Here is a 22590-nt window from a genome sequence, read left to right on the forward strand (position 1 = left end):
AACACAGTACAGTGAAATAATGGTCTGCTAGCCTGCTAAACAAGTGTCCAGCTTCCACAATGCCTGTGCAGGCAGCTCAGTGGACAGAATTTCTGTCCTGCCCAATCTGCTACAACGAGTTTGATGAGAATGTGCACAAACCCATCAGCTTAGGTTGCTCTCACACTGTCTGTAAGACCTGCCTGAACAAGCTTCATCGCAAGGCATGTCCTTTCGACCAGACTGTCATCAATACAGACATCGATGTGCTTCCTGTAAACTTTGCACTCCTCCAGTTAGTTGGAGCCCAGGTATGATTTAAGCAGCTCTTTGTTTTGCCACTGTGTGTTATTACCATTTACATGCCAGTTGCAATACGTGTGCTGATCTTTTTGCCTCATTTTAGTCTAAAAAATGGTAAGACTTTAACTTTGTAATATTTAGAAGTCCATACATACTCTAAAAGCAACTGCACCATTTTCGGGACCATACTCTTCTCATAAAATGAAAACATGTTCCATTAGTTGTAAGCTAAGTCTGGTTTAAAAAGGCTCTTGAACTGTGACTGGAGAAAAATACCTATTAGGAAATAGGCAATTATCTGTCACAATTGTCATTAGGAAAGTGAACCTGCAGATTGCACTTGTTCATCGTACTCTTGCAAGGAATCTCATTTCCACATGTCACATGTTCGAAAGTAGCTAGCTGCTTAACCGAGTTTCAGAAGTGTGTGTGTATAATTTTTTTTAAATATGCATGATGATGGCTTTTCAGTTGCGTTTTCAGACACTGGCTAATCAGGCCAGGAATGTTCCCTGTGCTGTCTCGTAGCAGTAGCAAAACAGCGATTATATAATCAGCACTGCACTTTATGGAGACTAAATAAATCTGTTCACCTTATGCTGATTCATATGCTTTTTCATATTACTCTTGCTATAACACCTGGGTGATGCAGTAAGAAGATGCTTTTTACTTTGCTTTTTAATGTCTTATCACATGCCTTGACACAGCTATTGGTAATAACGTTATCTATGTCAAATTGGTTTTGTTTCTCAAGTTCACATGTTCCTTTAATTTTTTATTTTTTTTTTATTTCTAAGTTTGTGTCAAATCACTGCCTTGATCTTACAACATTCATTTTCCTGATCTCCTAACTTCTTGAAATGTCTTTCAAACAATTGAATGTATTGTGACTAATACTCCTTCTATTTTCATTGTCTGACCTTGTTACTCTACTTTGATTTTTTCCACCAAGTTAAGTTTGCTAGTTCTTCTCTTTGAAGATTTCAGCATGCCCAGATTATGCTTAAGTTATTTTTTAACTTTGCATTTGATTTTTTTTTCATGTTTTCTTGCCAGTTAATTTTGTCTTATAACTTCCCTTGTCTCTCTGTAGTAAGTCATGCTGATCTTGTACATGGATCATCCTCTCAAATCTTGTGTTCTTCATTCATCTTTTAAGTACCTTCTCATTAGACCTTGGCTATTGTTTTCTATCCTACCTTTGTTCTTAATGTGTTGAGTACTAACAAAAATACTCTCATCACCCTGATCCTCATCTTGAGTCCTTTTTGTTATTCCTTATTACATTCTACATACCTTGGGTGGGTCCTGTCTTTTACTTCTCTAAAAAGCAGTGTACATCTGCAGTGTTATGTAATTAACAGTAGTGATGTTGGTGCCATCATAGGCATATCAGATAGGTCAGCTGGGTGTATATAATACTTCTCCCCCCTCCTTCCCCTTGCATTTTCTTAGGTACCCGATCATCAGACAGTGAAGTTGAGTAATGTAGGAGAGAACAAACATTATGAAGTAGCAAAGAAATGTGTTGAGGATTTGGCACTCTACTTAAAGCCATTAAGTGGAGGCAAAGGTGAGTCTCTACTGAACAGCAGAGTTTTGATGTAGCTTACTTTTAACAGCATTGTGTTTTCAGCACTGATTTTAGGCGTCAATGGGATAATCCTCTCATTTTTGTAATAAATTTTCCCTTACATCTTTAAAAGCTTATTCACATCTGTGACACTTGGATTTTTTTAAGTTTACAAAATATTCTTTTTTTTACTTAATATTTCCTTGGGGCTAACTTTGTACTAAAGCTGAACTTTCGTCAAAGGATGGGTTTGATGTCAATTTAAGACTTTAATTAGAATTCTTTTTGATAATAAATTACACAGAGTTGCTGAAGAGAAGATACCTGTGACTAGTATCCAAGTTGTAGAGAAAGACACATGCTATTAGACATTTGTTTGTCTTATTCAGGTGAATTAATCTGATTAGAAGCAATAGTTTGCCTTTTCTCAATTTCTTTGAAGGTGTTGCAAGCTTGAATCAGAGTGCACTGAGCCGTCCAATGCAAAGGAAGCTGGTGACGCTGGTGAATTGTCAGCTGGTGGAGGAAGAGGGTCGGGTTAGAGCTATGAGGGCAGCTCGATCACTGGGAGAGAGAACAGTTACAGAACTGATCTTGCAGCACCAAAATCCTCAGCAGCTTTCTGCCAATCTTTGGGCTGCTGTCAGGGCACGAGGATGCCAGTTTCTAGGACCAGGTAAAGTACCTGTAGAATCTGCGACAGATTATGTTTAGCTATACCTTTTCTTAAAACAAAAAACATTCTTTGGAAATTTCTTCTGTTTGATTGAAGATGTAATTACTTTTGTTTTTCAACTTTTTGCCAGGGAGAAAGGGAAAAAAAAAAGGCTACAAGTTAGTATGCTGTTTTAAAGTTGTGAGGTTTTTTTTTTCCCCTTATTAACTGTTCTTTGAAATTGTGAGGAAGTATTTAAAAAATCCTGGCAAAGAAGAGTACATAAGCATGCTTTCTGCACAGTTTGTAATGCAGTGTAGCTGTAACAGGGGCTGGTTGTACTGCTGCCTGTTGATTAGAATTGGATAGGAAACTGCAGATGCTGTCTTGTTCATACTTTAGCTGTAAATACAATCAGCCTAACTTTAGTTGCAGCATTAACTTTAAAATTTATAATGATCCTGTTTATATCTTTGATAGAAACAGCAAATTCTTAGTTAAGAATGTTGCTAAAGCAAGCACAGAAATGAGAAGGAAATTATGGTTAAACTGGAAGTAGTCCTCTCGATTCCAGTAACTGATGATAGCATTGCTGTACTGTTCCCATATTTATTTTATACAGTTTCGTGGTGTAGCATTGATGAGATGTCCAAAACAACAAAGGCTACAAGACTGCACAGTGGAGAAAAGTATAAAAACTGCACTACTGATGTGTTTATTACTGAAAATTAGTCTTAACTCTTTAAGTTTGCTGTGCTTAGAGTGCTTCTAAATACTTCTTCTAAACTAGCAAATTTCTTAATATTTACAAAGATTTTTCTTATGATTAGTGAAATAAAAAGTAATAAGGGATTATGTTCAAGATGATTCGGATGCTCCTACTTATGGTGTTAATATATGACAGCCTTGCTGTTTTCTGGCAATATATTTCACTTCCTATCTTTTATTTTTGTGTGTTAAAGCTATGCAAGAGGAGGCACTGAAACTTGTATTACTGGCACTGGAAGATGGCTCTGCACTCTCAAGAAAAGTTCTGGTACTTTTTGTTGTACAAAGGCTAGAACCAAGATTTCCTCAGGCCTCTAAAACAAGCATTGGTCATGTTGTGCAGCTACTGTATAGAGCATCATGCTTTAAGGTAAAATAGCAATATTTGAAGTTTGTCACTGAACTAGTGCAGCTCCAGAGAACCCGACTTAGGATTAGTATTTTTCACCTGTAAAATGTTACATAAATTCAGTTTCTACACATTTAAATAACGTAGACTATAAGATTTTATCTAGAACTGTCATGAAGTAGTTGTTTGATATTTAAAATTCCCTGCAAAAGGAACAAATGGTCACATGTAGAATTAGCCGGAATAGATTCTGAAATTACTGCCCTCATTATTAACTGCTGCCCGTCATCTGGAAATTATCTCCCCTGAAAGAGGCCTGAAACCTGACTCTGTAGGCGCTCCTAGCCTGCTTCAGGAAGAAGTGAGATGTTTTAATATAATCGCTTTTGACTTTATTTAGATTCATAAGAGTAGGCCATGGCCAGACATGTCAGACTGGCCCGGGTGCTCTCAAAGATTAGAATCCAATCCCAGCATTCTAAAGAAAACTTTTGCAATACTGTAGTACTGGGATCTTCCCTAGCTCCAACACCAGGCATGAGAGGGAGACACCATACACGGAGGGTGCTATCAACCTGAGCTCCGATGTTCTGTTCCAGCACACTTGCCACTCACTCTCCTTTTTTCTTTTGTCTGTATCTAGCCACCTTGCACTGAAGAGACTCTTTATTTTTGATATATAGGGGTGGGTTGTTTAAACTGAATATTCCCACTTTTTGTATCTGGAGAAGAGTGAAAAGTTAATTCCATGGGTCTTTTTTTCTTTTTGAATCACAGTTAAAAGCACAATTATCACAACATCACTAAACTAAACATTAAAATAGTGAGACCTGTTGCTGTCCTTTATGACAAATGTCTTATGTAACCTAAGAGTTTTACTTAACATTTATAGTGGACTCAGTTAAATATTCTGTTCTTTAAATGTCAATATCTTAAATTTTTTTTCCTTTGTATTATTTAAGTCACTTCTAGACACTTTCCTATTTCTTTTAAGTCATCCTTTAATATTGGGTAGCGAAAACTACTAGTAGAACTACTAAATATCTAACTGTATCTTCTGTGACTTAAGCAAATCTGATTACTTTCCTAGTTGGAAGTAGTGGAATTGGTATAGTTTTTCACCTGTGATCCTGTAAAAACTTGAAGAGCTGGTTGTTCTGCCTGTGCACTTCTAGCTAGTGGATGAATACATGGAAGAAAATTAAGTATATGCTGAATATACAAAAGCAATACTTTTGTGATTGGTGCTGTGTAACTGTCTTTTTCTGATGGAGATTTTTTTGTTAAAGGAGGAATATTTAACTATTACTATTTATTAGGTCACTAAAAGGGATGAAGATTCTTCGCTGATGCAACTTAAAGAAGAGTTTCGGAGTTATGAGGCTTTGCGGAGAGAACATGATGCCCAAATTGTTCACATTGCTATGGAAGCAGGACTTCGAATATCACCAGAACAATGGTCTTCCCTTCTTTATGGTGACTTGGCACATAAATCACACATGCAATCCATTATTGACAAGGTTTGTCAAAGGGATGATTTTAGTATCTTTGTAGGATTAGATTTGACTATTAAATGTTGTAATAAAAATCCAAGAACTGCTTGAGTTAACTTTTTGTCTTTTAGTCGTATAGAATATTAGTTAAAACTAGAATGAAGGTTTTCTCCCCACTGTAGTGTATTCTTCACATGAAGACATTTTGTTTTCCAGTAGTTTAAGTCTAACTCCCTTTTTTGTGTCTTGTGATGAAGCTTCATAGGGCAGATTCTGAGCTGAGAAATTAAATTTCTCTCCACTGATACTCTGTATATGCCATCTGAAGACACTACATATTGCATTTAGGAACCAGTTTAATGAAAATCTTTTTAAGATTAGTAGTTCACAATTGTAAGATGCAGCACACTAATGCTCACTTTGTTTTCAGCTCCAATCTCCAGAATCTTTTGCAAAGAGTGTACAAGAATTGACAATTGTCTTGCAGCGCACGGGGGATCCTGCAAACTTAAACAGGCTGAGGCCTCATTTAGAGCTGCTGGCAAACATAGATCCAAATCCAGGTATGCAAATCAAGCTTTTAAAACATTTATTGATATTTTTCGTATCTAGCAAAGTAAATTATTAAGATGATAACCTCCATTCCTGGTTTCAAAATTCCCATTAATTAACATAGTATATCATAAACTCTTCTTCAGGGCTCTCTGAGCTCTGTCCTAGTACTTGGTGTTTTGAAGTACTAGAAGAGTTGCCTCTTATTTATGATACTACTGGAATTATTGACAGAATGACAAGCCTGCTCTTAATAATTTTAGATGCAGCATCTCCAACATGGGAGCAGCTGGAAAATGCAATGGTCGCTGTAAAGACTGTGGTACATGGACTGGTGGATTTCATTCAGAATTACAGTAGAAAAGGCCATGAAACTCCACAGGTAACTATATTCGATTGCTGTATTATATGTCTTAATGTACATTTACTGAAAGATGCGACTTTGTCAAATCAATAGTAATTTTTCATATTTATGGCCTTTTCTGTGGAATAACTGATCGTACTGTTATTTACTGCATTTAGATTTTGAGAACTTAACATTTCTGAATATGGAATGCAGCAGAGCTTGCTGTAGTGAGATCCATACAATGGCATAGTACTTAGCCCATCAACAAGAAATTTCCTTATTTTTCTGATTAAAGATGCAAAATGTAAAAGCATATCATGGATGTGTTTGTGTATTTTAAGCCTATTTTTATGTAAATGTGTATTAGATTGTAAGTGGAATGTCTTGTGGTTTTGTTTTTTTTTTTTAAAGCCACAACCAAATAGCAAATATAAAACAAGTATGTGCCGAGACCTTCGACAGCAAGGGGGATGTCCAAGAGGAACAAACTGTACATTTGCTCATTCTCAGGAAGAGCTTGAAAAGTGAGTGTGGGAGACTTTTTTCTTTTCTCTTTTTTTTTTTTTTTCTTTTCAATTTAAATCCAAGCAATCTCCATAGAATTTTGAAAACAGTTTCTTCTGTACATTTATTCATTCGGAAGGATTTGTGAATCTCTTGAAGTGACAACTCTTTACATGAAACTGAAGGTACAGTAAAGCAATATCTGTAAACTAATTCCAGGTTTATTTTTTATTTTACCCCATGTGAAGTAAAATTTCCTTTCCTGAAACTGAGTCTAGGCTCAGTGTCTGTCAGGGTTTGGTTATATCGCCTACAGGAGAAAGAATGTTAATTACATTTTGATTGATTAAGGAATAAAGTGAGTTATTTAGTATGCAACGTATGCATTCTTGAAGCTGTTTTCACCCAAATCCATTTTCAAAGAACTACAGAAGTGGATCTTCTAAGAGGAGAGATGATCTTTGGTTACAAGGAAGACATTGATGTTCTATTTACAGATTGTTGAAAATAAGCACCAGTTTAAAGTCCTGTAATTTTTTGATATCATGTTCCTCTCAATCCCTTCCTTTTGCTAGTTTTACAAATGTATTAAACTGTACAATAAGCACGTTTTAAATCGTCTGTCTTCTGTGTGTTTGTACATGTGTTTGTTTATAGATACCGCTTGAGGAACAAAAAAATCAGTGCAACAGTGAGAACATTCCCCCTTCTAAATAAAGTTGGCGTAAATAGCACCGTCTCAACCACAACAGGAAATGTAATTTCTGTCATAGGAAGCCCTGAAGCAGCAGGGAAGATGGTGCCAAGTACTAATGGAATAGCTAGTCTAGAAAGTGGTGTTCCCCAATTGATCCCTCGCTGTGCGGACACCTCCTTGAGAGCTTTGGAGAACACCAAGAAGGGAGGGAAGACTGGAGCCAATGGCCAGAATGTTTCTGGATCCCCTACAGAATCACTACCTGAAAAGTAGGCAACTTTTTTCATTAAGATAACTAAGCACAACATTTTGCTTTTAGATTATCATGGAGTTTGTGGATGGCAAACAACAGATACTGAATTCTGGTCCTGGCTTGCAGTTGTTGCTGGTGCTCACTGGCTGCAGAGTTGTGTAAGATCTTGTAGTGCAGTACAGATACCATTATACAAAGTCTGTGGATTCAAGCTGTCAGAGCCAGCATCTGTTGTTTTAGCTGTTGAATACTCCCATGCAATATAGATAAAATGGTAAATCTCTCCCTTCATCTTTTATTCCGTTGTTCTCAGCCTGGTATCTTACTATTGGGTTATTACATAAAAATAAAACAAAAAACTTGCACTCAAAATTTGACATTTCCTGAAACCAAGAAAGGTGCACGTGTGTGTATTCCCTTAATAATCCTGGAAACCTTCTAGTTTTGGGGTTTTCCCTTAAAAAATTTTTAGATACTTCTCCAGAAAGCACTGAGCTTCTAAACAACTTTTCAAAGCCTTTGTCTTTACCAGAATACACTTACAAGTGGCGTGTAAGCTTCTGGGTACATACCAAAACATTTATATCCACTTTTGAGTTCTCTTAGGAGAAAGGCTGAGATGTATTAATAGTATCAGTTTGGGGTATGAAAAATAAAATTCCGGAGGAAATTACATGGCCCAAATTTCCACATTACATGGGAGTGTACACGAAGAGATGACTAACTGAAATAAGTAAAGATCTTCTTAATCATTTCTTGGTAATCCTTTTCAGTAAAATCGGTTCTCCACCCAAGACTCCTGTAAGCCAGGCAGCAGCTACCTCAGCTGGTCCTCCTAATATTGGAACAGAAGTTAATTCTGTGCCTCCAAAATCCAGCCCATTTGTTCCCAGAGTACCTGTCTACCCTCCGCATTCTGATAATGTTCAATATTTCCAAGATCCCAGGACTCAGCTGTCATATGAAGTTCCACAGTACCCACAGACAGGTGAGTGAGATGAGCACTGAATCAAAAATAGCTCTGAACTTTTCTCTAGATAAGCCTAAATGCTGAGAAATAACTTTTGTCTCAGTCTTGTGGATTTTTTTTTTAAATATCAGCTGAATCTTCATTTAATGGAATACTGATACTGGTCCGTTGCTGAGTATGGGAGGAATATGTGGTTTGCTCCCAGTTGTTGGCGGTTCTTGTCTTTGTGTGCTGTATGTTTTGCAACTTGTACCTCAGCATCCAGAAGAACTTGAACCTCAAGGTCTTTCATCTACTTTTTCCTTTGTTAGCATTTAATCGCATTTATTTAGGCTTCCTCACCTCATGCCCTATCCATGAGGGTATCCATAGACAGGATTCAGACCCAGAGGCATCGCATGCTTCTACTGGGAGACTTCTACATCTTTGTGCTTGCTCAAATGTTTTTGAAAGGTTTCAGTAATTTTTTTAGGTTGTAGTGTGCATGTTTATATTCAAGCAAACAATTAGGTGTTACAGCATCAGGTCATTCACAAGCTCTCAAAACAAAAGGTAGAGGTGTTCAGACAATCCTCTCCAAAGAAAAAAGAATAAGCCAAGTGTGAAATGGTTATTCATGGACCTTTGGAATTACTTTTTTTTTTAAGCAATATAGCTTTTTATTTTAGAGAACTATTTTAACTTCCTATATAAAGAAGTGCTAAAGATGCTGTCTTTTCAGTTACATAGTTATACCATAGTACATAGGAGCAATGGCAGAGAAACTCCATTTTCCAAATTGGGTCAAGGTGGTAAAGGGTCAGCACTACACCTGCAAATATGGTTGTCATACATGAAATGACATTCAACAGAAATATGATAGGGTCAGTAACAGGTTTGTGAAGTGTGACTCTTCATTCTCTAAAAGTACTTATCAACACTATTTACAGTTTTAGAAGGTGTAAAACTCTGGGTCATTTTTGGTTACATTAAATATGCCTTTTTCCAATTTTTAAGGATATTATCCACCACCTCCAACAGTACCAGCTGGTGTGGCTCCCTGTGTTCCTCGCTTTGTGAGGTCCAATAACGTTCCAGAATCCTCCCTCCCACCTGCTTCCGTGCCATATGCCGATCATTACAGTACATTTCCCCCTCGAGATCGACTGAATTCTCCTTACCAACCTCCTCCTCCGCAGCCGTATGGACCAGTTCCTCCTGTCCCTTCTGGAATGTATGCTCCAGTTTATGACAGCAGGCGCATCTGGCGCCCACAGATGTACCCACGAGATGATATTATTAGGAGCAATTCTTTACCTCCCATGGATGTGATGCACTCATCTGTCTATCAGACATCATTACGTGAGAGATACAACTCTTTGGATGGGTATTACTCTGTGGCTTGTCAACCTCCAAATGAACAGAGGACTGTGCCTTTACCAAGGGTAAGTGAGAGCCAGAAAGGGAGGGATGTAGTCTTGATTCTGAAGGTCATTACTGAAAAGTTGGTAAATAATTAGCATAGAACTCTTTTGTTTATTTGGGGTTACAGTGATCAAGACATGTGACCTGGACAAAGTTCTTGGTTTGTTTTTAACCGTAATAAAATGGGCTTGTAAAACAGACCACTTTAACTTAAGCAACATGCATGGGAATTAAAGAGGCAGAGGGGCTCTGGTCCTAATCCAGATTAATTACGTATTTGAGTTGCCATACGTGGGCCAGGTTCTCCCCCAAATCCTTGTGAAATTCTTCTAGGGATATTCCCCCCAAGGGAATTTGGGGGTCTAAGTGTGTCCCCTGCAAGTATTTCTATTTTACAGGTTAGAGTATGATAGGATATACAGTCCTATATTTATTATTGCTAGGAGCCTTGTGGTCATTTGAAGACTGGTTACGATGAGCAATTAAGACGGAAGCCAGAGCAATGGGCGCAGTACCACACGCAGAAAACTCCTCTGGTATCGTCAACCCTTCCTATGGCAACACCATCTCCAACACCACCTTCTCCTCTCTTCAGTGTAGATTTCAGCACAGAGGTGGGAAGCCAAAGAACTTCTTTATTTTCCCTTCCTGTTTCTGTAAGATGCCATTTAATATTTCTAGTAAAGATTTTCTACCTGCCATCTATTGTTCATAAAATTAACTTAATCTTCTAGCAAAAGGAAAGTAATATCTAATAATGAATGCATTCAATTTGATGTTAAGGTGATGCTAAACATGATTGCTGAAAAAGGTCAAGAAGTGAAGTGATTCAATTTACCCTCACTAAAGGAAATGTAATTTTATTGAACTAGCTTTGTGAACCTCCAGGTTTTTGTATAGGGAACAACAGTTGTTTTCCATTAAGGACCTTCTCTTTCATACTCCAAATGGCATTATGACATGATGAGTAGACTGAATCAAGCTGCAAATGCTTGTCAAGTCCCAGAGAATACATATCCCTTAAAAGTGGCAAAAGGCATTGGTAGAACATTGTGTACTTTTGTGATAAGTTATGTAAACAAGAATGGAAACTCAACAAATAGGAACAGTGTGCCTTTGAAGGGAAAAAAAAATCCTGTGATACTTATTTTCTATATGTAAATTAAATGCATCCAAGAAACTAGTTTAAGATCCACTGTGCCAGGTACTGTTTGCTGTGGTTTGACAGTTCCATTAATGATATTTGAGGTGCTAGACTGATTATTCAGAAAAGGTCTTGTAAGGTACTTGAAGTCCCTTATGGGTGCATTCAGGGTACATCAGGATTTAGTCCTTTTCATCCAGGTTGGAGGGTTCCAAGTCATACTTCTGTCTGCCACTGGTTTATACGTTAAAGGAAAATGCATGGCTTCCTCTCAATTTAATTACTGTAGGTATTTGCCTGAAGAAACCTGCCACTAACATAGTGACACTGATTTCAGTCTCTCATCTTGGCAGACCAGGCAGTTATTTGTAGTGGCAAAGCTTGCCCTTCTTTGACAGCTGTCAGCTGTACTGGTTTAAAATTTGACCAAACGGGTTATGTTGTCCCTGAGTCAAGTCTTGAATATGGCTGGAACTCCTTGATTGACTTCTGAGATAATTTAATTAAATAGCAGTAAATGTCTTTTCTTATTTTAATACTGAATTTCGTGTTTTTATTATTCACTGCTTATTTATTCCCTTTTCCATAGTTCTCAGAGAGTGTCAGTGATTTGAGTGGAACTAAATTTGAGGAAGACCATCTCTCTCACTATTCACCGTGGTCTTGTGGCACTATTGGCTCTTGTATAAATGCTATCGACTCAGAGCCCAAGGATGTGATTGCCAATTCAAATGCTGTGTTAATGGTAGGGGTTTTCTGCATGTTATCTCATTAATGTAATGATGCTTACATGCTGAAGTGTCTTCTGTTTGGTTAAACAATCTTTTTTTTTTTTAAAGTGGAAAGCTTCTATTCTTAGTATTTTAAAGTAGTTCTGTCCATTTGAAGTTGTTTGGAATATCTTTTCCCAGTTTTGTAAATAAACAATGTATTTACTTGAGTGACAGAATGTAGTGCCATGAGTAAAATCCTCAGCTGTCTGAAACAACTATTTTAATAACGGATCTCTGTAAATCAAACTTGTAGCCAAAATATTTTGAGTAGATGGTCTGTAAACTGATAAGAATTCATAAATTTTAAATATGTTCTCTGATTATTAGAATAGGATAAAAATTTTTGCCGCTTTAATTTTGTTTGTCTCTCTTCAGAGTTCTTTATATAAATGTATATGTGTACACATATGTCCTTACAATTTCTGAGGCATCTAAAACAGTCTCGGAATACGTTGCAGTGGCAGGCTGGTTAATACAGGGTCACTGAGGCCAGTTCAGAGCAGGTGTTTCCATTGCAGAAACGCATTTCCTATTTGGCTTAAGTGTGATAGTCCATCCTGTATGAATGAATCACTGGCCTTTTCAGGATCTAAGATTTGTTACTTGCCATTGTTTCAGAAAATCTTTACTTTGAAGTTAATCCCAAGAGCAATATACGCTTACAGAGAAAAGTTGAAATACCGTGGACCCAGGATAATCAGCATGAACTTAATCTTGGCTGCTTTGTACCCACAGAGAATCTGTATGAACTATTTTCCTAGACCACACCTCTTACTTGTTTGGAAGGCACGTTATCCTCTAATAAACAGTTTAATGCGCCAACAAATCTGTGAAAATAAAATACAACTTATTTTTTATCACCCAGTTTCCATGAGAGGGAAAAAAGCGTACTGAAAGACTTTAGGGAACAAAAAGTATGTAGTATGAATCATGGAATGCAGCTTACCTTTGGAAGGGTAAGAGCTTACGCTTTTTGGAGACTTTCTGCTACATAGTGTAACAGGTTACCTTTATGTTCTATGAAACAAGTGTCACCGAATCTCATCCCAAGCCACCTTTGATACTGCCTACTTCAAGTATAGGAAAGGGTACTGAAGGACCTTAAAGCATACTGGAACTCTTTCTGCCTGGAAACGCAAGCTTGGAAAAGCAAAATTATTTCCTCTAGCACTGGCAATAGCTTTCTTGTGTGGCTCTCCATTTGGACAGATTTTCAGCATTGTATTCGGCAACAATAGTCAAAGTTATTGGCCAACTGAAGAATCTGAATAACCTCAAATGAGTCCATGTATCTTCTATCTCCTAAATTTATAGGATTTGGACAGCGGGGATGTTAAAAGGAGAGTGCATTTATTTGAAACTCAGAGAAGGGCAAAGGAAGAAGATCCTATAATCCCATTTAGCGATGGACCGATCATCTCCAAGTGGGGTGCAATCTCCAGGTCATCCCGCACGGGTTATCACACAACAGATCCTATTCAGGCCACTGCTTCCCAAGGAAGTGCTACTAAGCCCATCAGTGTATCAGGTACAAGTACAGGCTTTGTATGACAATATAGCATACATCATGAGCATTTCATCCTGTTTATGCTTACTACAGCAATGAAGGTGCAAAGAGCTAAAATACCTGTATGTCCCACTTTGAGAACAGAGAAGATAATGAATGGTATCTTAATTTGTTACAGACTATGTCCCTTATGTCAATGCTGTTGACTCAAGATGGAGTGCCTATGGCTCAGATTCTACTTCATCAGCGCGTTACACAGAACGGTATGGACTTTTTTTCTGTGTTCTGTTAAAAACATTTCCTATAGCTTGCTGTTCTTCAAAATCCTGAATGTGGGGGGAAAAAAATCTGGAACTATTAATAGATGTTCTTAACTTTAAAGTAAAAGATTTATTTTATCCAGCATAAAGCCTTGGAAAAGCTAGGTTAAAACTTGTGTGGTCTTTAATACTTAACACAGCTAATAATACCCAATTACTAGCAACGTATCCCTTGAGACACCTAATCAAAGAATTGGAGTCAGGTGCTGCCAAGCTGTCATGTCAAAATCTGTGACCTTGAGTAGTTTCCCTCTAGTTTTCTTGCCACATCTTGCCCATATGTAAAATAAGGATGTTTGCTTCACGTAATGTCTTGGAGTATTGTGAGCCCCGATGAAGAGCGCATTATCTTAGTCACATAGTTTCTGTCCAAAAATCTAATGTTGATAGACTAATGAAGTTTATGGGGGCCTTTGATTTAGAGAACTTGTTTTTAATTCCTAGTTTTGCCTTCTTTCTCTTAAAGGGACAGGTTCATAGTTACAGATTTGTCTGGTCACAGAAAGCATTCCAGCACTGGAGATCTATTGAGTATTGAATTACAGCAGGTAAGATCAGATATTATACCATGTGGTTTTTTTAAATTTAAAAAAAGTGATTTAGTAAAGTGATTTTAAATAGATTTTCTTAGTGTAGCCTACAGAAAATAGTACAATTGACAAAATGATCAGTAATGGTTAACTAGACACTAGCACCGCAACACTTAGTATGATGCATAAGGACTGCTAATATGAGCTGTTCTATTGACATCAGTAAGGCTATTTTTGGGAGAAAGTGGTGAGCCTGATACATGCCAGCAAATGCAGAACAAAATAAATGACATGCATTAAAGGAATACATAGTTATCCATCTAGCAAGAGAACTGTTCTTTTTTGTAAGTTGGTTTATTTTGCCATTTGACAATACATGGTTCAAGTGTAGTTGTTGGTAACTGATATGTTTCTTTCCGTAGGCCAAAAGTAACTCATTATTACTTCAGAGAGAGGCGAATGCACTAGCCATGCAACAGAAGTGGAATTCTCTAGATGAAGGCAGTCGTCTTACCTTAAATCTTTTAAGCAAGGAAATTGATTTGAGGAATGGTGAGGTAAAGAAAGGGGTAATTGGGATGAAACAAATCTTTGAGGCTTTTTTATATACGTAAGTGCATGCATTTTAACTAAGAGTTAAAACTCTCAGTTTTAACATTCACAAATATTTATAGCAAGTCAAGTCACTGTTGTTGTTGCACCCAGTTATTTCCCTGAGATCAAGTAGGTGCATCTGCTATGCTGCTGCTCCAATCATCCATTTACAAAATGGGAAGAATGTGACAATCCATTTTCATGCAATCATTACTCTTCGTTCTACTTGTACATGTTATAAATCTAAACATTCTGCCAATGGACTCTACAGAAATTTCTACTTAAGTATTCATTTTATCTCTCTGTTTCAGTACTGTAATGTGATTAGATTTAGCTTCGTATCCTATGTTGTCTATGCCCGAAGTTCTATTTATGTCTAACTAGCTTTTTTGTATTGTAGAAATGTTGTGTCCTAGAAATGCATCTCTTTTCGCTTTAATACCTGAGTGTTGTGTGAAGCAGGTAAAAAGCCAACTTGATATTTACAGAACATACTAATTTTTTTTTAGACCGATTATACTGAAGACTGTGCAGACACAAAGCCAGATCGAGACATTGAATTGGAGCTGTCAGCCCTTGATACAGATGAACCTGATGGGCAAGGTGAACAAATAGAAGTAAGTACAATAGTCTGTGCATCTAAAAAGCTCACTGGGTCCTTTCATTAGCTATTAAAAAACTTCTAAAATTTATTTGTGAATTAGTAGATTATGTTGATAGCAAAGCCTTTTGGTTTTAGTCTCCGTAGTGATATCAAACATTGGCTTTATTTTAACACTAGGGGTCTCATACTTCTCATTCAGATACCTGGCGGTTAATATTACTGAAGTTAAAAACAGCTCACTGTGTTCTTTGTCATAGCTTTCAGCTTTTTGCTCTTTATCTTTTGATAGCATTAGTAATGATAGGGAGTCCATTCCTTTCCTCTTCCCCTCCAGTGTTGAAACTGTAGTTAAGAATGTTTTACACTGAAGTTCACATTTAAATGTGATTATTCAATTTAAACTTTGTGCTCACCTGATTCTAATAGTAAAGTAATTTAAATGATTGTAATCCAGTGTTCTTTTGTTTTCACTGATACTTCATTGTTTGTAATTCTGTGCATCTGCCCCAGTTTCTTCTATGCTATTTCCTCCTTTGCTATGCAGTCATAAAACATTCTGGTGTTCATTCCAGGCATTAGGATCGATTGTCCATTTTTTTTAAAGCATCATACACTTAAAAGAAATTAAGGTTCTTACCGGGAACATATTCCATAATACATCCCAATACTGGCTTACAGTACTGGCTACAGCTTTTGTTTGCTCTGCCTGTGGTATGTGATGCAGTACTGTAGTATGAATTGTGAATCGCCATTACATGAGTGGAAGGACCTTTATCTTTAGCCTTTCCTCTACTCCTAATTATTGAAACAGCTCTCACTGTCTTTATTGCCTCCTTTGTATCTCACCTGATAAACCATTTTTTAGCAATTGATGTTTATACTACTGTTGTCGTTCACTGCCATCTTTGAATAATTTTTTTTTTCCTTTTTCCTATAGTAAAATGTGGTAGACATTCCAGTAGTATGAAATAAAAATAAGGAGCCTTATGACGAGACTCCCATTTCCATCAGCTTTATGTAGTGGAACATAATAGGAAAATTTAAAGCTAGTAGTGACAGTATTGACGGACATTTCTCCTTTTCTCCTGTAGGAGATTCTGGATATACAGCTAGGTATTAGTTCTCAAGATGATCAGCTGCTCAATGGAACAACTGTAGAGAATGGGCATCCACTAAAGCAGCATCAGAAAGAATCTATGGAACAGAAGAGACAAAGTTTAGGTGAAGACCTTGTGATTCTGTGAGTGTTAGACAAAACAGCAGTGTCTGCCAGTATTAGACAAACAGCAGCATCAGAATAGTTGAAGCATGATTGTTTAAGGATGAACTATATACCTACTCAGACTTGGATTAGACATCTGCATTGTGTATACATGGTGAAGTGAGAAGAACTTGTTAAGAAATAGAACTAGGTCACAAATACGAAAGTCACAGGATGGTACCATTGTTCGTATGCATTGTTGTAATCGTATATACTGATACGTGTCACAGCTGTTAAATACCTTTCACATTCAGTAAGCAAAAAATGCAAAAGTATTTTTATAGTTAACAGAAATTAAGAAAAACTTCAAAAGGTTAAATGTCATACTGTTGGCACAAATCTCCATAGAGAGGTAGGTTTTGAAATACACTATTCTAGGTTTATATGTTCTGTAGTCTTTAATGTGTAATGCAGCCTTTGAAAATGAGGCAGACTGCATTTAACATCTTGAGCGTACTGTTCCATAGTAAGATGTTTAGCCTGTTGCTAACAATGAGTTTGTCAGTATTTATTTAATGCACACAATTCAGTTCCGGATACTTGTGCATGTACTTGTTTAATATTTGTGTAACTTATTTTTCTCCTCAGGGAGGAGCAGAAAACAATCCTGCCCGTAACTTCTTGCTTCAGTCAGCCGATCACAACATCTGTTAGCAATGCAAGCTGCCTGCCCATCAGCACATCAGTCAGTGTTGGCAGCCTCATTTTGAAAACTCACGTTATGTCTGAGGATAAAAATGACTTTTTAAAGCCTGTTGCAAATGGCAGGATGGTTAACAGCTGAAAGGCATTCATCTTTCCAGCTTGTGACCACACCATGGAAGCATTTACACTAGCTTTTTATATATATAATATATATTATATAATGTATATTTTTTTTAAAAAAAATAATATTGGGGTCAAACATTTCCTGTGGACTCTTTGATACTTCAAGCCCCTCTCGCATTAGCATTCTGAAGAAAAAAAAAAACTTACTTTACTAGGGTAAGGCGTTCACTTTCCACAAATGAATGGAATTTGGACATTGTTTTACTTAAGCTTAAAGCAGCTTTTTATGAGTTTGTAGCAATCCGGTGCGGTATCTGAGCCATTCTTGTTTAAAATGGCTTCTGTAGAAAACTAACAACTCAGTTATTTAAACTAGCAGGATCCTACGATGATACATCTAGTGAAAGGAAGACTAACTTATTTGTCTCTATTTTATTTCATGAGAGAAGAACTTGTGTCTTGTTGCAGCTGCTTTTTCTTTAGTTGTGGAACTTTGCATGGAGTATTGTTTCCTGTTTGAAGACTGAGAGGTGGAGATTTGGACTTGAGACTTTTACAGGGTTAACACACCATTAGCTTTGCACCGCTACGTTATTTGCAGGTCTGTGGTGCAGTGCTTTGCTGCAGCTTTTTGTTTCCATTCCCCCCCCGCCCAAATTTCTGCTTTAGTACTGTAGGCTACTTGTCCAAGTAAAGTTATCAGAAGTAAATCAAGTGCCTAAGTCCTCCAGCTAATGTACTAGGTATTGATTTCCCCAAGTTATACGTGAAACAATTTTCAACTATTTTGAGAGGTTATGCACTAATGTAACAGCAATTTTGGTTTTTCTTTTCTCTTTTTATTAATAGTTCTCAACTTGGAGATTATAGAATCCAGATGACTTGGCAAAAAGTATCAGGTGCTCTTGGCTTTCCTTTGAAAACCCTGTATGTAGTGTTTGCACTGACTAACAAGATGGTATTGCTGTTTTTTGTACTGTTTTGTTTTTAATTTAAACTAAATATTGGGAATTTAAGGCGGTTGTATTACCTTTGTTCAATGTTGTTAATCATAATTTTGTGTTCAGGTTTAATTTTTGCTTGTTCAGTGGCAACTTATTTTCAAAGACCTTGAAAATACAATAATATAGCATTATCTGACCTTCAGAGTGCTGAAAAGTGTATGAATTTATGCCCTGTTAAGATGTGACTGAGAATCATATAGACATGTCAACTGAAAATTGGTTTTCATGAATACACGTGAACTAGAGCCCTGGGCATATTTTTTCTGAGAAGCTTAAAAATCCTTTTTTTTTGTTTTTTTTGAAAGAAAGCAGGACTCTCCCTCTTGATGATTACTATCTTCTTGTTTGTCCTCTTACTTTTTGTGACAAGTTTTAAATTTTTTTTTATGTTTTTATTAACTTCTGTGAAGTTGTTTACTCTGAAAATTGTACTGGAATATTTTAAGCCAAGCTGATCTTTCACCAGGTGTACTGCATGTAAGGGCTTTTCCTGCTAGCAAAATGCTTAAAGAGGATCATGTTACTGGTCGTCTGAGTTGTTATTTTACAAAATCACAGCTATGTGGTCGGGTAAGATTTTGATAATTGTTTTGTGCACGCTTCTGGGGGGTGGGGGTTGGCATTTCCCTGAGGGTTACTGATTAGACTAAGTAAATATTGGTGTTTGATATCTCTCCTAATGAACCTGTCCATGAAATAATTATGTTGTAAATATACCTGAAAATCCAAGGGTTAGTTTTGATATTCTGGTGTCAGTATGGAAGATCTTACACATCTATTTAATACTCAAATGTAAAGGAATGTATGTAGAAAAACAGTCAAGTAGTCTTTTCTTAGTTTCCTTTGGCTGTTGCTGTACCTTCCTATAGCCAGTGCCACCTCATAGCTAGGATTAGACTGATGCTTTGTTTCACTTGCAACTTGAAGTGAATGGGTACAAGAACAAGACCACCTTTGTCACCTTAACTTATTTCCTATTGATGTTAACTTTAACTTAGAATGTTAGACATAAATATGATTGTTGTATATTTTATACCAAGACCATTCTGTAAATATGAATTTATATTACTTTTGAAATGCTTCTGAGATACTATTATTTGCTGTACAATGTAATTCCAAAACAGATATGCAAACAAGTATGTCTCTTTCATGGATATTTAAACAGTGAGATCTTCCATGTTGAAGGTGATGTAATTTTTTTAAAAGATTTTTAAATTTTAAATTGCTATTTTGTTACAAAAATAGAGAAAATATAAAGGTTTGAGAAGTCCTTATTTGCCCTCAGGGAAAGAGCCCTCTGTGCACCAGAACTCCACAGAACATCTTCAGCATGATCTGAGGGTGAATATATACTACATAAATTGATTGTGTATTTACCTTAACTTTTTAATTTTAAAATTGCAATTTTAAAAACTTGGTTGTGCTCTGCTGGAGGGGGATTGGGATAAGCTGCTTACACACATTTGCCTGTTTGTCCAGTGAAATTACATAAGCCTAACATATTCCTGCCAACCATATTGGCGTATTTAAGAACAAATGTATCTGTATACTCTTGTCTGCAGCAGGAGGTCCCATGATATAGCAGTTCTCTAGGATGACCATACACTTTATATGGAAAGTTGGTTCTTAACTGAGCCTAGGGGTTTTTTAGTTGAATTTTTAATATATAGAATGGCAGGCAAAAGAATTATTTGGGGGTTTTAACGGCATGCCAGCTTTGTCTTACAGTTTTAACACTGACTGTGTGGTTTTTGCCCTGAAACTATGCCCTCCAGTGCCCTGACAAGGTGGGAACCTAGTTCTGGCTTTCTTCTTTGGTGAAGTTTCAGCCCTTGACCCTATACAAACAAGTATGTATTCATTTGTCTAGTTGCAAATCAGGTGCCTTTGGGCTATGGAAGGGCTTATTTTCTGACACTGAGATACAGCGACTAATCTGTGTGTGTTAATAGCAGTGATTCCCATTTAGGTTTTGGCCTGACTTAACCTGTGCTGTCAGAAAAAAGGCCCATAGCAGATTGGAGAAAGAGATTGGCTCTTTTGCTTTGCTTGGACAAGCATTTTGGGTTGTTTTGGTTTGGGTTTTTTTGTTTGGTTTTTTTTTTCCCCCCACTAGGGGAACAGCAGGGATTTCACATGCAAGAGATACAGGAATTATTAGTATCTAAGTTAATTGTGTTGCCTCACTACCTGGATTCATTCCTTGGTTTGTCTCATTTCCCATATAGGTCTTAATAGAGACTAATGCTTGTGCTGGGAGAATGCTTGTGTGAGAAAGTAATTATCTGTACATTCTTAACATACTTATAGCAGAGTGATTGCCCTGCTACTGATATTTTGTTCCTGTAAACAGGTGACAAGAAATGAATCTTAGTGTTTATGCAGATTTTGCATTGTAGAATGTATACTAGACCCTTCAAAGGAAAGGTTAGACTCTTTGCAAAGCAAACTGGCGTTGGTTCTTGGTAGTCTAGTACAGGGACACTAAAGTTTGACCTTTGATTTAGGAAAAAAAGTTGTATGCAGCTGATTATGTTAAATAAGCTCTTAATTGCTCTTTGTAGAAGTCTAATTTGGAAGGTTTTAGTGCTTTGATAATACAATTGAAACTTTAATTTATCCTGTACTCAAGAGCTGAATGCTGTTCTTGTATAATAGTGTACTAGGCTGGATGAGGTACAAAATAATGCACAGTGGTCAGAAACAGCTGAGGAAAGAATGCTTAAAATAACTTGATCTAAACTCAGAATAGTTCCAAACATTGTTTTTGTTTGCTTTTTTTAAAGCACAAGTTGTCAAGTTGTACCTGTTGCTGTACATAAACACTGTATGCCAGCAGCTCCTTGATCATATTTGTGAACAGACTTTTCATTATTATTATTATTAGACTGTTATTAAAGGAAGATGTTGAATTTGAGAGTGTAACAAAATGAGAAATGATCGGATTATCTATAGTATGTAAAAGTCCATTCTTTATGTTGTAGTTTAATCCCTTTGTTAGGAAATTCCCTCTCATTGAGGGACCTCTTCTGCAAGCAGAACGCAATAAATGTGCTTTTTTAAATGACCCAATTTTCCAGTATAAATGAACGGCTGACTTTGGCAGTAGTCATCACCGTGTATCTCTTTGCTGGCAAGGGAGCACGACAAGGGAAAAAAAAAAAAACAACAAAACAAAACTGTCAGTGATGAGATGAAACGAATCTGAATAATCAAAATGACTGATACCCGAACATAATACTACACCCTGTTATTTAGGAAGGATGCTTGTGGAAGCTTTTAATCACTCAAGATTTCGCTGTAAAAGCTGAAATAAAACAGAGCCTGGCTGCATTTATGACTGCCAAAAGCCAAGGTCATTTGCACATAGCCCATCAATTTATCCAGAGTAGATCTCAGTTAATCCAAGGCATGGAAATGCATGCATTTTCTTAGCTGGGCAAACAAGTACATTATACGGTAGTTGTGATACAACACACGTGGCTTTTATTTGTACTGCACATACCCACTGTACAGCCACTCAGAAGTATTGTGGTTAGCTTGCAGCATCTGCTGTCCGCATTTATACTGTTTACTGCGTATTCTTTTCCCTGGAAGTTTTAAAGAAAATTTTTTTTCTTGTTGCATTGATTACATTTTATAAATTTGCTTAGCTGGAAAGTTTGGGAAAAGAGGCCTGTTTGTCAATTGTACAACCGATTGTGAAGCTCTAGTGTGAATATTTTTACGTCTGTATTAGACATTTTCTTTGCAAATCTATTGTTCGATTGAAATGTAAATGAAATAAAAGATGGTGTACACCCATCATGTATAAAGCAGGCACCATCGCTACGATGGATTTAATGCTCATTTTTATGGCGCATTCTCAGCTTCTATTTAAAACTATAATTTAAAAAAATCTGTAAAATGAAATGGGGATATATGGGGGAGTAAATTCTATTCCGTTTATTTCGGTTTTGAGTTCCCAATGGTAATGTTTCCCTTCGTGTTAGAAGTAGGGGGGCCCCGGCGGCGGGGCGGTGCCGTGTGTGTTTGCTGTAGCACTGAAGTGAAGAGGTTTTAGCTTTGGCTGGTCACGGAGTAGAGCATCCTGGTTTTCAGTGTTTGAGAGACTTGATGGAAGAAGTTTGCAGTATTGACATGTATTTGCATGCACGAATAAAAATTATTTGTCCACCTTAATTGTCTCTCTGCCTTCAACCGGGGGGGGGCGGTGTCGGGGCCACTCCCGGGGCGGGG

At 37.0% G+C, this 22590-nt stretch overlaps 1 protein-coding gene across 3 annotated transcripts; it reads left to right on the forward strand.

Annotated features, from left to right (window-relative positions):
• Positions 1–22533, forward strand: RC3H2 (ring finger and CCCH-type domains 2). Of its 3 annotated transcripts, XR_657638.2 has the most exons (21): positions 1–290; positions 1738–1855; positions 2298–2531; positions 3473–3648; positions 4947–5147; positions 5551–5683; positions 5936–6054; positions 6430–6542; positions 7180–7488; positions 8246–8460; positions 9439–9866; positions 10290–10460; positions 11580–11735; positions 13078–13291; positions 13449–13533; positions 14057–14138; positions 14543–14677; positions 15224–15331; positions 16410–16558; positions 17168–18246; positions 18818–22533. XR_657638.2 is itself a non-coding variant. In XM_009280596.2 (20 exons), the coding sequence occupies exons 1-20, from the start codon at positions 60–62 to the stop codon at positions 17361–17363; spliced, it is 3573 nt and encodes a 1190-aa protein (XP_009278871.1). In that variant the 5' UTR covers positions 1–59; the 3' UTR covers positions 17364–22533. The 3 variants fall into 3 exon arrangements, 2 of the variants coding, with proteins under 2 accessions (XP_009278871.1, XP_009278872.1); XM_009280596.2 differs by having other exon boundaries at positions 17168–22533; XM_009280597.2 differs by lacking the exon at positions 18818–22533 and having other exon boundaries at positions 16410–16539; positions 17168–17289.
• Positions 22534–22590: the final 57 nt, after the last annotated feature.

This window comes from Aptenodytes forsteri, unplaced genomic scaffold, assembly GCF_000699145.1.
Source record: "Aptenodytes forsteri isolate BGI_AS27 unplaced genomic scaffold, ASM69914v1 Scaffold68, whole genome shotgun sequence".
NCBI classification, from domain to species: Eukaryota; Metazoa; Chordata; class Aves; order Sphenisciformes; family Spheniscidae; genus Aptenodytes; species Aptenodytes forsteri.